Consider the following 16,616-nt stretch of genomic DNA (forward strand, 5'->3'; position numbering starts at 1 on the left):
CTATTAAAGACCCACAACTTCAACTTGATCTTTTCATCTCTTTCTCTATTAGCATCTCTCTCTCTCTTTTTTTGCGGAAGAAAACAGAGAAACAAAAGATCTTTATTTCTTTTCTTTTTCTTTTGGAAATTTTTTTACTTCAGGTGGGTTTTTCTTTTAAAATACTGCAAACACCGTAACCACTCTAATGACTGAAAACGCTAGCGCGATCTTGAAGAGAGTTCATAGCGAGGCAAGACTTCATACTGTGAGCCAGGAGGAGACAAATTCTCTCTCTATAACTCTGAGCCACAAAACGTTCGGCGATCATCCTCTTCTAGACAATCTACCTCTGTTACCAAAGAGTCGTAGCAAAGCTGGAGGCGCATCTAAAGTGAAAGCCACGTTTGATGAGGCCAAAGTACGGTTTACTTTGCTGCCAACCTGCGGCTTCAAAGAGTTGCAGCAAGAGATTGCTAAGCGTTTTCACATAGATAATAATATTGCAACCTTTGATCTTAAATACTTGGATGATGATAAAGAATGGGTTCTTCTGACATGTGAAGCGGATTTTGAGGAATGTATATACATTTATAGATCATCATAGAGCCGCACCATCAAGATCAGTGTTCATGAATCTTCTCAAGCCAAGCTGAGAGGCTCTTTTGGTAGCACTGGTCCTGGTCCTTCTTTATAAGAAACCAGGTAACACAAGGAGAATCTTGTACTAATTTACTAGTGTGTTAGAAACAAAACATTACTCACCATTTTATAGACTAGGCATGGTCTGTAAACATATTTTCAGTTCCTTGGACCATACCATTTTGCAAGTAGTAGTAGTTAGACTGGTTCTCTGCATCGGCCTAGTAAGAATTTTTTTGTGTAATAAGGCGATTTGCATACCAGGAACATGCTTATATGTTATTGTATTTTCTGTACATCATTTGTCATCTGGATTATACTAATACCATTTCCAATGTATTTCCCTATTTTTTTTTTCTAAAATAGAGGAATTTTATAATAGAGATGAATTTGTTTCCAATGTATTCATCTATTTCTTCCTCTAAAAATGAATATTCTTGATATATTCTTTTCTAATTTTACAACTAGTACATTTTATTTGTGAAAGTTGAAAACCAACCCAATTTAGTTTAACATTCATAAAATTATGATATTATTTACACTGAATATTTTTATAGAAACTATTATGTAAATAAAAGTATGATTATATGTTTATATAAACAATACATTTTCACTAAAAAATCTTTATTTTAGTTATAATTGTTAAAGGAAAAAGTTATTGAATCATTTTGTGAATAAAAAGTATGACTCTATTATAGAGGAATGTTATTTCTTCCTCTAAATATAGAGATGAAAATAACAATTTCTATTTTAGAGGAAGAAATAGAGTAGAGTTGGAGTGATTTTACCTCTAAATGCTATTATAGAGGCAAATATAGAGGAGGGTTGGAGATGCTCTCTCTGATATCAGGGCCGGCTTATTAGGGGGGACAAGCGGTGCGACCACCCCGGGTCTAAGCCCGTGTCCCCCCCGTATAATAATAATTAAGGAGCTCAATTTTATATAAATTTATATTATTATATATATAAAATATTATAAATATAATAAATAAAACTGAGAAGGGCCCAAAATTATTTTATATGTATATATTTTTATTTTCATTACAAAATATATAATATATTACTAATTAAATTTTTAAAAAAATTTAAACATTATCGGCATATATATTTAGAGAGTAATTTTTTTATTTTGTCCTAGGGCCCCTAACAGTGTTGAGCCGGCTCTGTCTCATATATTTTCTATATCTGCACTTCGACTTCTTCTTTTATTTTGGTTACTAAAACACAAGAAAACATTAGTCAGACAAGCAGTAGTAGTGGAAGAAAATCTGGAACCATGTCTAGTTATTATTTTAGATCTTTTCCGATGTATTCCCCTATTTCTATCTCTAAAATAGGGTAACTCTAAAATAGAGATATGTTTCTCTCTAATGTATTTCTCTATTTTTGCCTCTAAAAATAAATATTCTAATATTCTATTTTTATTTTACAACAGGTACCTTTTATTTATGAAAGTTAAAAATCAACCCTTTTTAGTTTTAATTTTTATAAGATTTTCATACAAATATAACTTTGTTTAAATTAAAGTTTCATTATAAGATTGTTAGGTAAATAAAAAATGTGATTTTATGTTTATAAAAACTGTATTTTCTTATAAAATCATTGTTTTTGTTATAATTATAAAAGTTTAAAAGTTGAAGGACTATTTTGAAAATAAAAAAGTATACCTCTATAATAGAGGAATGCTATTTTTCTTCTATAAATAGATGAAAAAATAGCAATCTCTATTTTAGAGGTGGATATAGCAATGAGTTGGAGCAATTTTTCCTTTATTATAGCATTTGGAGATGAATATATCAATGGGTTGGAGATGCTTTTAGAGCAAAATCTCGGATTTGTGAGTTCATTGTTTTAAAAGTAGAAAACAGGTTAACATTTCAACTGTAAAGGTTATGATAGTCATATGAACACATATGTTGTCTTTAATTAGCAAACAAAAGGAGAGAAACATATTTACTTGTACCAGTGATCTGCCAAGTTCCCATCTCTTATCTATCTCTTCAAATCGTTCAGAGAAACAAAAGGAGAGAACATCTCTGATCTGTCAAGTTCCCATCACAAAACGGCAAAACTAAAAAATTAGAGGTAGTACGGATACTAAAGCAGGGATGAAAAACGGCAAAACTAACTTGATCCTGAACCTTCCACCCACCTTAACTTTTATGACAGGAGACATGTATGCTGTTACATTCTAAGCATAATCTGTAGGGCTGGGTTGCGGGTCAAACCCGCCCCGATGACCCGCTAACCCGCGGGTTACAAAGTTTTTTTTTGTCAAAAAATCCGATCCGCACAACCCGCGAACAAATAAATTTGTACCCGCATCCGTCCCGTTTAATTTTGCGTATAATCCGCGGGACCCGCTGGTTATATTTTTATTTTAAAAAATATTTATATAATTTAATTTTTGTAAAATATAATATAAATAATATATTTATAATTAAAATTTTAAATATTTTTAAATATTTTTAAATATTTTAATTATTATTTTTAAAAATTCCCATATTTTCTTTATAAAATATACACTTTTTTAAAAAAAATATTTTTTAAAAAAAAAATGTAAAAAAAAGAAATTGCGGGTTGACGGGTACCCGCGTTTCAAAATCCACCAACCCGCACCCGTCCCGCATAAAATGCTCATAACCCGCACCCGCACCCGCGAATCGATTTTTCTAAATTGTTTGACCCGCACCCGCCCCACGGCGGGTCAAACAGGCTGGGCCCCGCAGGTAGAAACTCATATTCCCAGACCTAATAATCTGCTTTCGGTATGTCCTTCGCCATGTACATTTTCTTACAAGTTAGATCATCTTGTACATAAGAATGGAAATGATAGTGAACTTTAAAATTTATACTCATCATGATCAATGGGGGATAATAACTAAGTTTAAAATTTTTGGGGGAATTATGTAAATACATGAAGATATTTTGCAAGTGTGGTCAATTATAAAATGAATGAGGGGAAAATATTTATAGAAACAAAACAATTTGGGAGTAGCTGCATAAAGAGTTTTTTACACCTAGAGACACTTTCTCACTTTCCAATTACACTATAGGATACTTAGTGCTTGAGATACACTTTCTCATGTCAAAAAAACTCTTATGACCCTAGATTTTATTCTTTCTCTCATTGCCTTTATGTTTTTAATATAAAAGTTGTTTTCTTCTCATCAGATGTATATAAAAGTTGTTTTCTTCTTATCACATGAATCTTTTTCCTCTTTTTATTTCACTTTATGTTTTCATTTACTTTTATCTCAGATTCTAAAATATATTAAATAAAAATAATTATCATAATAAATTATACATAAAAATCTCTATTTTTTAAGATCCATATATATATATATATATATTAACGTGTAAACAAAATTAAGTGTGGATGTGGATACCAAAGCGTGGATCGTAGAGTTATATACTAGTTGTGGACATGGACATCTTACCACGAAAGTTGTTGGCTGATACCTCTAAGAGCTTATTCTTCGCTATAGTCTCTGGCAAGGAAAAACCCACATAACCACGTTTCCACCGTTACTCCCACCGTCACCGGCACTGCCGAGGCCACCACCACCGTCTAGCGGTTTAAAAATCTCATTTTTGGATGCTGAAGATTTACCATGTGACCACATCCAATCCAACGTAACTAGTTAGCTCTCGATCTCTGATAAGACAGTTCTGATCGAGCTCCAATGGATAAGACATCTCTGATCGAGCTGTCTTATCGAAGATCGAGAGCTAGCTGCGTTGTATTGGATGTGGTCACGAGGAAGTCTCTAGCAGATCGATGTACATCGGATCGAAAGATGAGACCTTTAACGAGTTAGAACCAAATCTCGATCGTGGTGATGGTATCGGCGGTGCCGGTGACGGTGGGAGTAACGGTGGAAACATGGTTATCTGGGTTTCTTATTACCGGAGACTATAGCGAAGAACAAGCTCTTAAAGGTATAAGCAATGACCTCTGAGTTAAGGTGTTCATGTCCACAACTAGTGTATAACTCTACTATCCACGCTTTGGAATCCACGTCTACAATTAATTTTGTTTACAAGTTACCATACATATATGAAAATGGAACTTAAAAGATAGAGAATTTTAAATATAGTTTATTATGACAATTATTTTTATTTAATATATTTTAGATTTTGAGATAAAAACAAATGAAATCATGAAGTACAATACGAAAAATATTAAAAAAACTAACTTTTTCCTTCTCCTGAAAGTATAGTTGTCCAAAAATATAATGGACTCCACAAAAAAATATGTCACAAGTGAAATGTGTAAGAAAAATTCAAAATGTGTCTTAAAAAGTAATCTACTCCGGCATAAATATCTGAAATGATGATATTGCCGATAAGAAAGTATCAAATCTATTTATGGTAACATAATAACGAGGCTAAAAGATTTAAAGGGGCAATTGTGTAAATATCATAAAATATATAAGAAAACACATTTGGTCTGCCTCCTCAGCTCTCAAAGGCCACATCCATCAATCATCCCTTTGGATCAAACTTTGTCAGATTCAACGAAATCATGTCTCGCCGATCACTAACTCTCCTGAAAAACCTCGCCAATTCAAGAACCCAGACCCGATCCGTAACCTACATGCCCAGACCCGGCGACGGAGCGCCACGCGCCGTGACTCTAATCCCCGGCGACGGGATCGGCCCTCTCGTGACCAACGCCGTGGAGCAGGTGATGGAAGCGATGCACGCGCCGATCTACTTCGAGAAGTACGACGTCCAGGGGGAGATGAGCCGCGTGCCGGCGGAGGTGATGGAGTCGATACGGAAGAACAAGGTGTGCTTGAAAGGCGGGCTCAAGACCCCCGTGGGCGGCGGCGTGAGCTCGCTGAACGTGCAGCTGAGGAAGGAGCTTGACCTCTTTGCGTCGCTGGTCAACTGCTTCAACTTGCCCGGGTTGCCCACGAGGCATGAGAATGTTGATATCGTTGTGATTAGGGAGAATACTGAAGGGGAGTATGCGGGGCTTGAGCATGAGGTTGTTCCTGGCGTTGTTGAGAGTCTTAAGGTTGGTTTGGTCATTAAAAGTTTCGATTTTGAATTTGAAATTTGATGGAATCTTGGGTTTTAGGATGTCTTAAGGTCATATAAAGGTTTCGATCTTTATGCCTTTTATGTTATGGGTTTTAGTGTGACGTGGAAGCAGCCTTGAATCTATGGAATCTTAGCTTAGGATGTTGTGGAGAGTCTTAAGGTCATATAAAGTTTGGATCTTTCTGTACCATCCAAAGGTTTAATAGAATTGATTTGGCACCGACCGAGTGGGAGGTCCATCAGCCGTGGATGATCGGAGTGCTATACTTTCTACCTTTAATGCTATGGGTTTTAGTGTGACATGGAAGCATCCTTTAATCTATGGAATCTTGGCTTAGGAAGAATGGTTTGGCATTTTCTTTAGGGTGATATCAATAAGGAGACTTGATTTGGTTTTGGTGAATGTGATGGAGTTAGGCTTTTTTCTTGGATCTGATGCTGTGATTGTTTTCTCTGTTTAGGTGATCACGAAGTTCTGTTCGGAGCGTATAGCTAAGTATGCTTTTGAGTATGCTTACCTGAACAACAGGAAGAAAGTGACGGCGGTGCACAAGGCTAACATCATGAAGCTTGCTGATGGTTTGTTCTTGGAGTCTTGTCGTGAGGTTGCTAAAAAGTATCCAGGGATCACATACAATGAGATTATTGTCGATAACTGCTGCATGCAACTTGTAGCCAAGCCAGAGCAGTTTGACGTCATGGTATGTTCAAATATCTTGAAAATTCATTATAACATATCATATCTATTGGCTTGTTTTTTTTCTTTCTTTTCTTGAAATTAAATGGTTTGCAGGTAACACCCAATCTCTATGGTAATTTAGTTGCAAACACTGCCGCTGGTATTGCTGGAGGCACCGGAGTCATGCCTGGAGGTAAATTAGCATGTTCAATATACTCTCATTAACCCTCTCTAGATACAGTACTGGAAAAGTTCTGAGACTTGTATAATATGAACAGGAAACGTTGGGGCTGACCATGCGGTGTTTGAGCAAGGTGCATCAGCAGGAAATGTCGGGAAAGACTCGATAGTAAGGAAAAACAAAGCAAACCCAGTGGCGTTGCTTCTCTCATCAGCCATGATGCTTAGACATCTTCAGTTTCCTTCATTTGCTGACCGGCTCGAAACAGCAGTGAAGAGAGTGATCTCTGAAGGGAAGTGCCGGACTAAAGATCTTGGTGGACAAAGCACTACTCAAGAGGTCGTTGACGCAGTCATTGCAAAGCTGGAGTGACTTGTGACAAAAACACTTAATCACTCTCTCTCTCTCTTTCTCTGCATAAATCATCAAGTTTCTGCTACAGATTTTCTGTTGACAAAAAATATATGGGTATGATCCACGGTGGCTGGTTTTGTACCTCTTGAGTTTCATACAATTCTTTTAGACGTAAAATCGTCGAAAACTTCCAATCAGATTTTGCTATTCCCAAATAGTTCATGCTGAATGAAAGCTTGGTGATATCTTATTGCCAAATATTCAAACCTGTTAAAGACGTTTTTCAGTTTTTGGTTCTTTTCAAATCATAACCGTCACTAGGCACAAGTAGTCAATTGTCAATAACTCTCTATTTGCACTCTGGTCTCAGAAAGGTCACTTTAATTCTAAACTACTATAGCACCCGCGCTAGTTTCACTTTTATAGTGTTGTTATCAATTTACCCTGGTTGCGGTCGTAGGTATCAGGTTGATTGGTTCGGGAACGTAGCTTTAAAATTTCTTACGGCTAAAAATATGAGGCTTTAGAAAATAAGGCCGTTACAGCTATTTTTTTTATTTTTTTTGCTGTAGCTTTAAAAATCAGTATAAACACATGATTGGTGATTTTAAAGGATGTATGTAAAAATTAAAGTTAAAATCACCTCCTGCAATACAACCAATCACCCCCATCAAAATATGACTGTAGAGAGTTCTATTTCTAGAGCAAATAAATAGCGCTTTACAAAGGTACAACAAAATAATCTACATCAAATCAATCTACAGATTAAATTCTAGCCAAAAAACATAAAACTACAGCTCATTCCAATCACCCCCTATGAGATATACCAGTGTTTTAACATTGTGTTTCGAACTTTCGATCGTACTATTATATGTATATTTTCTGTCGTATATAATTTTATTTGTTTTACAATGCACCAAAGTTTACGTAGTGGGATGATATTTTTCGCTTTTATCATGATATTATCTAATCTATTAAAAGTGTTTAAAATTTTTAGTTTATATATTTTTATATAGTTTGGATATAATGATATTTCTCTATATAAAACTAATTTTATATTATTGTAGACAAAAGAGTAATGGTTGTTGCTAACATATAATTACAGTAAAACTCTATAAATTAATAATGTTGGGCTTTTAACATTTTATTAATTTTAAAAAAATTCCTTTTGCCTTTTTTCATTTTTTAAGTTTTAAATATTTTTTATAAAAAAAAAATAATGTTGATTTTACTGTATATACATTAATTAAATTTTTGAAATTCAACTTTCATATTATTTTTATTGTCTTATTTGGTGTATATAAAATTAGATATGGTTTAGATATAATTTTACTAAATATTATCAAAATATATTGAATTATTAAGAAAATATAGAGATAAATTTATTTTGAATATAAAGCAAACAATACAATTGTTTGTTTGTATATATATAAAATGTATATATACATAAATTATCGGTTTATGATTGAACGGGACAATATGTTTACATAAGTTTTTATAAAAAGTTATTATCTTATCGATTTGTATCATATTTTGAACTGGTGCAACTCGAGATCAGATAAATTTATTAATTATGATGTTTATTAATTTATCAAATATTTATTTATAGATTTTCTAATGCATAAACATAAAGATATTTGAAAATTATAATATAGAAAATAATGTTTACATTTTTAAAAGGGGAGTCAATATTTTATATTAATTAAATTGTGTATCTTCCAGAGATAAAGACATGTCAATGAAAAATATGAACTTATTATTTTTTATTATTTTATTTATTTCTTTTATTTATTTATTATTATTTATTATTATTTATTTATTATTTTTTTTTATTTTATCTTGTTCAATAAAATTATTAAGCATTAGTCAAATGTAGAAAAAATTACAATTCACATTTTTTCAAGGTTTGTATATTCTAAATCATCTCAAAAACGTAACATATTAAATAATTGGTAATCCAAAATCCAATCATCACTATACCCTTACAATTTTGGCTACTTGTTTTAATGTAAGAGAAGTGAACAAAGTGTATCAAGCGTTGTAACACAAGTGCACAAAAACTAATGTCTACATGTTCAAGAAGAGGTTCACCTTTTTGTCTTGGCTGCTTCAGTAAAATATTTTTGATTACCCAAGCTTTGTTTCACTTCCTGAGTAAAATATTTTTGACCAATAGTAAATGTATGGTTGTCAATATGTTTCTGCTCGGCAAGTGGAACATTATCAATAGCACTCTCTTATGTTTGTCAAATCCTATCTTTGTTCCCACCAGTCACCAGTAGCCTAAGGTAATCAAACCACGAAGCATAGTTCAAAGGGTTCTTCCCAACCATCTTCATACTGTAATCTTTTGACTTCCTGGCCATCTTTACCCTGAAACCTCTTCTTCTACACACTTTTAATTTAACTCAATTCTAACAGAAAATAGTAGAAGATATTGTCTTTAAGTGCTAGGGATTTATTCCATCTTTTGATAGTTGGCACAATACCTACATCGGTCATGTGCTCATACAAGTATGAGTAAAATGTATTATATAGAGCTACCTAAAACAGATCAGCGTCAAACGATGTCAGAAGTTATATATACAACACATCAGAAAATGTTTGCACTAAACTCAACTGAATAAGTGAATCTATGAGCATGTTCCATTGTCCAAACACCATAAACAGTTAACATGATCATGAGTCTAACAGGCTTTCAGCACAAAAGATATAACCTAACTAAAGCTTTAGAAAACTGTGGTCTCGTTACTAATTTCAGCTGAATATCAGAGCGGGATAAAAGAGTTGTGTATGCAGTCTGATATCAAACTTGAAAATTAAACCCTCAATCTTAGAGAGACGCTTCACCTGTAGTTGTGGTTGTCACCGACACTAAGAAGACACTAATTGACTCCCAAAATGGATAAACATTCTCGGCAATTGGCGATGCAGTTTCGTTTGGCAACTGCAATCACATGAACTCTCTCACAATGCTCAATTTTTATTGCATGCAGATGCAGATGCAGAAAACATAAATTTTTCCTCACTGCATCTGTTAAGTTGAAACTCATTAACAAATAGAAAAACATAAAGAAGTATATTTTCCATATCTCCCATAACGATAGTAGAATCAGAACATCCATAGATTTACACAATTATGGTTTAACCCCATCTAAACTTCATTACTCTCTCCACCTATCCGCATGACTCAACCATCATAATAAATTCCAATCCGATTTACTATTCAATAGATTCACAAAATTAGAGATCGCAGAAACACATATATAAGATTACCTAATCTTTTTCACTGCTCAAGAATTTTTAACGCAAGCTCCGACGACGATAAGCTTTCTGGAGGAAACACATATAGATTTAATCCAATGATTAGGTAAAACTAACACCATAAAAAAAAAGATATCATTAGAAATAGAAATACATAGATTAAGATTTTGAAGATATGATCCAATATAAAATTGTATAAGAAACATGTCTTTATATCTAGTCACAACATGTTTAATAGGTTCAAATTAAAAACATACCAAAATAAAATTCAAATAGGACCTAGTTTCGTTATTATTCTTTTACAAACATTTATGCTGTGATTGTTTATCATGACCTTTTGTTAAGATTTTTAAAATATATTGCTTTAAAAAATATGATTTACTTTGGTGACTCTGAAATTTTTTTTTTTTTGGAATATGTTCTATAGTCTCAAATTCTGGCTTTTTAAAACTAAGCAAACGTGAACAAAATAATAAAAGTTAGACTTAGAGAAATCTTAGAGACTTCAAGAAATTTTGAAAAATGTAAAAGTGTGATTGGTAAGACAAATTGATTTTAGAAACCTTAGTTCGTTTTAAAGTCTTAAAGTCTTGAAAGTCTAATCCCCAGTCACAAGCCTAATCTACCTTACTAATATTCGTTATGAATTATATTGAAATGTAAATATGGGACATGCATTTTTCTTCTTAAAAGTAACATTGTTCATGAAAGAAAAGCTCAAGCTCAAGAGTACCAACCCGCTTTGGTTTAAGTGGTAAAGAAATTTCGGCTATAACTTTTGTTATATAGATTTAATTCGCTTTGTCATCTAACCACATTTTGATTGGAATAACGCATACGCAAGGCTTTGTGAGACTGGTTTTTTGGACCTAGAATTTTTTTTGAAATTTCACTATTATTTTAAAAAAAAATTAAGATTTTCTAAATTTAATAATTTAAAATTTAATTAGATAAAATGTTTTTTAGGAAAATATAAAAACTAAAATTTGCTTTAGTAAATTAAAAACTAGTTTTATTAAAATTTGGTGGCAACAAACGAAACCCAATCCAGTTTGAAGACATGTTGACGTGGCCTAACTCACATCAATTGTGTTCTCTCTATCTCTCTGTCTCCCTCACCTCCCTCTCTCTCTCTCTCTTCTCTCCAATTCACGATGGCTTCTCTCAGACTCCCCGCTCAGCTCGTTACACGTGGCACTCTCAACTACCATAACTCCTCTTCCTCCGCCGCTCCCTCCGTTAGCCTCTCGTGGCGGCGATCTCTCACACCGGACAATTCATTTCCCAACCTCCCATCTTCCTCACCCCTTAGCCGGAAACCATCGACGGTAGTGCCGGTTACATGCAGTGCTGCAGCGGTTAACCTTGCTCCGGGGACTCCAGTCCGACCCACGAGCATCTTGGTCGTCGGTGCCACCGGAACCTTGGGAAGACAAATCGTCCGGCGAGCTTTAGACGAAGGATATGATGTCAGGTGTTTAGTCCGACCAAGACCAGCTCCCGCCGACTTCCTCCGTGATTGGGGCGCCACCGTCGTCAATGTACGTAATTCACATTCCAAGTTTTGCTTTTGTCCCAGTAAAAATAACTAAACCGGGTTTTGTTTTGGACCAGGCGGATCTTAGTAAACCGGAGACAATTCCGGCAACTTTGGTCGGAGTCCATACAGTAATAGATTGTGCCACGGGACGTCCTGAAGAACCCATCAAGACAGTAAGCTTCAATGTTTGGTTTGTGTGTTTAAAGACTAAAGAGTTAGTCTCATGTCTTTTGCTGGTTTGTGTTCGGTTTAGGTAGATTGGGAAGGGAAAGTGGCTCTTATACAATGTGCAAAGGCTATGGGGATTCAGAAGTACGTCTTCTACTCAATCCATAATTGCGATAAGCACCCCGAGGTTCCTCTCATGGAGATTAAGTATTGTACCGAGAAATTCCTTCAAGAATCCGGTTTAAACCACATTACAATCCGGTTATGCGGTTTCATGCAAGTAAAGCCCTCATCTCTTTTAATTTTACAATGCATTTAGCTATGCTCACTCACTTGTATTGCTTGATGAGAAATTAAGTACATAAGCTTCAACATTGAATGTTGTTTATAGCTAATTGTTGATTTTTGAAAGTTATTTAAATCTCATTGCACTAGTAAAAGTACACATTTGTGGTTTATGAAAAGTTCTAGTACGGTGTATCGTTCAGAAAAAAAATATCGGGTTTTGAGGTTGTATAAATATGGATTTAAGTGCTGTAAATTATTTGTTCACATAGTCAATATACAAATCCTAAAACGGGTACGTACCTCGATGTGTTTTCTTTTCTTGCTTTTTTCGTACTTGATTTGCTTTTGTTAACAACACTAATTCTTGCCTGATCTATGAAGGGTCTAATCGGTCAATATGCAGTCCCCATTCTGGAGGAAAAATCTGTGTGGGGAACAGATGCACCAACGCGTGTGGCTTACATGGACACACAGGTAAAATTAAACAATGTAGATGTAGTTCATTTCCTTCGTGTAGCACACAAAATGATGTAACAGGTTCCTCATGGGCTATAACAGGATATTGCTAGGCTGACACTTATTGCTTTACGCAACGAGAAAGTTAACGGAAAGCTTCTAACGTTCGCTGGCCCTCGTGCATGGACAACTCAAGAAGTAAGCCCGGCCCAGGTTATATTAGTAGTTATTGTGTAATGAAATGGATAAGAGAGAAATGTTACTGAAAGCATAACGAACATGTCAGGTAATAACATTATGCGAGAGACTTGCTGGGCAAGATGCAAATGTCACAACGGTTCCAGTTTCTGTATTGAGAGTCACACGTCAATTAACTCGGTTTTTTCAGTGGACAAACGATGTTGCAGATAGATTGGCCTTCACAGAGGTAAACCTGGCTTTTTCACATGATAAATGATGCTTTTTTTTTTCATACTAGTTTTCATTTCAACTGAACAATCATTGCTTATAACATTTATGTGGCTTAGGTTCTGTCGAGTGACACAGTCTTCTCTGTTCCGATGACCGAGACTAACAGTCTACTAGGTGTGGATCAAAAGGATTTGGTGACTCTAGAGAAGTACTTGCAAGATTACTTCAGTAACATATTGAAGAAACTAAAGGATCTTAAGGCACAATCCAAACAATCAGACATCTACTTCTGAGTTCTGACGACCTTGTAGTGTCTCAACGCTATTTAAAAACTGCACTTGCATCCATAATGTGTCACTGTGAGCTTCATCGATGCTTTGTTTTTCCATAAGTTATTGTACTTTTTCTTGTAATTAAAGAGAATTATTGTAATATAAATGTAGCTTACCATACATAGTCTTTGTTCCCTTGAGGTGAAACCAGCAGGTGAAAAAAGAAAATGAGATTTCTTATTTGTGAACCATCATCTCTGTACGTATGTTACTGTTAAGCTTTTGTTACAAGCTAGGGCTGTGAACTTCTTGGTATATTTTTCTTCATCTTCAAGTCTACTAGTTTATTGGTTCTTATTTTGGCTAAAGTGACCAAGTGAGATAACTATTTGTCTATTTTCAAAAGGAATGGTAAATAATAAATAAAGTCAGTGTCTAAGATCATCTTCAATGAATGGTTTCATAGGGGTTCTCATTCAAACATAACAATATCTCATCTTAGAAATAAGATATCCATGAAAAAGTTGTTATTTTCTAGCTAATCTATTTTTGTATTAAAATTTAAACAAAATATCAAATTGGATTAAAATATAACATTTGTTTGTTTTTATATACTCTCTTTGACAAACTTTATGGATGGACGTGGTTAAGTCTCTCTGTTACTTTAGTTCCTAACAGGAACGAGATCAATTATTATATGTGGTTGAAACTTGAAATATCTTGTCTATGTCTTTTGATTGATTAGTGAACCTTGAAACCACATTCACGTTCTGTGTTCTTCCCTAATTGTTCTGGCCTACCACGAGAGCAACACAGATATAGTACAAAATGGTCCATTTTCTATTTATAGTAGTTACAAATTACGGTAAACACATTCTTTTCTAGTTATTACTGAACCTCTGTATAGTTCAATCGGCTACAATAATCTCTACATAGTTAATTCCCCAGTGTAGCATCATGCTTTATACAATCTCGATACTGTCTAGAAATGGATGTGATTTTTGCCGTAATTTAATCATATGCTCTTAAGTTTGTTTATACGTCAGTGATATTCGCTAAACATCTAAACAAAGGACCTTTTTATGTTACTCTAAAAATTATATTATATACACTAATACACACGTTTCAGGGTAGTTCTTCTTTGCTAGTGTACATATTCGCAAATCTTGATGCCTACCATAATCTATACAGAACTTACAAAATAAAATATAATAGAACAAAATGACATTTTATTTTATTTAGAACATTCATTAGTTCATTTGTTTTGTGTTGGTTTACCATAATTTATACACAACCAATTTTAGATCCAAAATCTCAAACTCTGAACATAAAAACTAAACCTTAACCCAAAAATAAAATTTAAATTTCTGTGCATAAATCCAAAATCTGAAATTGTGTGTGTTTTAACGTTGGAAGAGTTGCTACACGTATCATGGTGTCCATATAGCATACATAAATAAGTAGGATATTATGATAATTATCTTTTTTAAAGGAAAAAGTTCCAATTTATGAAAATTCAAATCATGGCATATGTAAGAACTATATTTTAGGGTATTTTTTATTTTGAATCAGATTCTTTTCTAAAGACTAAAATAGATCAGCAACAAATTAAGAAGAAAAATAAGGAAAAAATATATGCAAGTATGAATGTGTCACAAGAGCTTAGTAAAAATTATTATATAGTATATAGAGAATACTATAACAAAATCCTTTCTAGTTACTTTGTTAACTGTTGTAGTTTTGGTTACTGGATGCAATGTCCTTTTAAAGGTTCGTATATAAATCTACTAAATCACCGAAGAAAGACAGAAGTGGTAAAGCTTGAACTTTGGTATGGATTTAGTTTCTCTCCCAAATTGAGACTTGAATAACCACCATGGTCCAATGAAAATAAAAGTCTACAAAACTTTTAGCTTTGTTCACGGTAATCCTAAATTAAACCTTTAGTCACTTCAGTATTTTTTTTACTACACAAGTAAAAGTTGCCTAACAACATCTCGTCCACTATTGGCATATCTAGGAGAGTGTTTTTTTTTCTGCAATGTCACAACAAGCCACCCAAAATATTCACACACCCACAGAAACGTTTCCCTTGTGATTCACACCACTTGATGCTTTCTATTCTCTTTTTCATTATTAAAGGTTTATATTGAAAAAAGTAACACCACGAAATCATAGTACATTGAAGTTCTTGAAACGCAAGACAAATACTAGTATTTCATATGTTAAAAAGGTTATACATCTTCGGAAAATACATCTTCAGTTTGCTCAGCCACTTTTCTTTTGTTGCCTCGATCAACTTAGATCTTAATTTAACTATGGCATTAAAATAATGTTCAAAAAAAGACTATGGCATTATAACTAGAACCAGCAAGAAACAACACTCTTTTTCTAACCATTCCTAACTAGATGTAGACCCACCCGACCGAACGGGTGTTTTTTCTGTTTACGTAATATAATGAAATATTTTTTATACCATTATATAATGTATAAAAATTATAATACAAATGTGACAAAATACATCACATAATACAAATATTGATGTAACATAATTCCCCTAATAGTCATTAAAAAGCAAACGTGCATTTGATCACACTGACAACAAAATTGAGTTAATTCATAAATATATGTGAGCTAAACTTTTTAAAAAATGTAAAAAAGGAAAATATAAGATTTTGTTGAATTTTGTGTGCCATCATATATTACATTTTCCTTAAATACTTGATTGTTATGATTTGAAATAAGAAATGATAAGATCTTGTGCTTGTTCTGCAAGTGTAGCGTAAATGGGATTGTTTATCTAAGATTTTGTGCGTGTTTCTTTATTACAGGTGTAAATGTAATTATTATAGGGGAATTATAATATTCTGGATTCTGAATTTATGCTTTTGTTTATGATATTTTTGATATGTAGCAAATAAATAAGGAATTTTGCAGATTTGCTAGATTTTTTTGTTGGTTGTGAATTTTAATCTATTATTAGTTGTCCATTTAAATTTGTTAGTTGCTATGAGTTGATTTTTGACAATGTATATAGTTATTCATAAAATTTACATTGTTTTAAAATTGCAAGGTAACCAATATGGTGGTAAGGAAAACATTGTCGGAATAAAAAACAACCGCCATTTAATAATTGTTTATTTCTTTACAGTTCGTTTCAATTATTTTAGGAAAACAATTAATATATGGAAAATACACTCATATTTAACGTGAGACAAATTTAAATTTTTAAAAGTATTTGATTGTAAATATTGTGTAACTTTTAGGGGTATTCTATATATGTACTTCTATTTTAATAAAATAGCTAAATTCAATTAGAAAACGATAAAC

The 16,616-nt window shown here is 33.4% G+C and overlaps 2 protein-coding genes across 3 annotated transcripts; both read left to right on the top strand.

Annotated features, from left to right (window-relative positions):
* The first annotated feature begins 5,062 nt into the window (after positions 1-5,062).
* LOC106336440 (isocitrate dehydrogenase [NAD] regulatory subunit 1, mitochondrial) lies at positions 5,063-7,094 on the top strand. The gene is made up of 4 exons (XM_013775273.1): positions 5,063-5,647; positions 6,135-6,374; positions 6,467-6,545; positions 6,631-7,094. Exons 1-4 carry the CDS (start codon positions 5,150-5,152, stop codon positions 6,903-6,905), a joined length of 1,092 nt encoding a protein of 363 aa, XP_013630727.1. The 5' UTR covers positions 5,063-5,149; the 3' UTR covers positions 6,906-7,094.
* Positions 7,095-11,225: 4,131 nt separating this feature from the next.
* LOC106327994 (uncharacterized protein ycf39) lies at positions 11,226-13,552 on the top strand. 2 transcript variants are annotated; one of them, XM_013766337.1, is made up of 7 exons: positions 11,226-11,692; positions 11,766-11,864; positions 11,945-12,139; positions 12,529-12,621; positions 12,706-12,816; positions 12,890-13,030; positions 13,131-13,552. In XM_013766337.1, exons 1-7 carry the CDS (start codon positions 11,306-11,308, stop codon positions 13,305-13,307), a joined length of 1,203 nt encoding a protein of 400 aa, XP_013621791.1. In that variant the 5' UTR covers positions 11,226-11,305; the 3' UTR covers positions 13,308-13,552. The 2 variants fall into 2 exon arrangements, with proteins under 2 accessions (XP_013621791.1, XP_013621792.1); XM_013766338.1 differs by having other exon boundaries at positions 11,227-11,692; positions 12,706-12,801.
* The last annotated feature ends 3,064 nt before the right edge of the window (positions 13,553-16,616 follow it).

The sequence above is a fragment of the Brassica oleracea genome, chromosome C3 (genome assembly GCF_000695525.1).
Source record: "Brassica oleracea var. oleracea cultivar TO1000 chromosome C3, BOL, whole genome shotgun sequence".
In the NCBI taxonomy this organism is placed as follows: Eukaryota; Viridiplantae; Streptophyta; class Magnoliopsida; order Brassicales; family Brassicaceae; genus Brassica; species Brassica oleracea.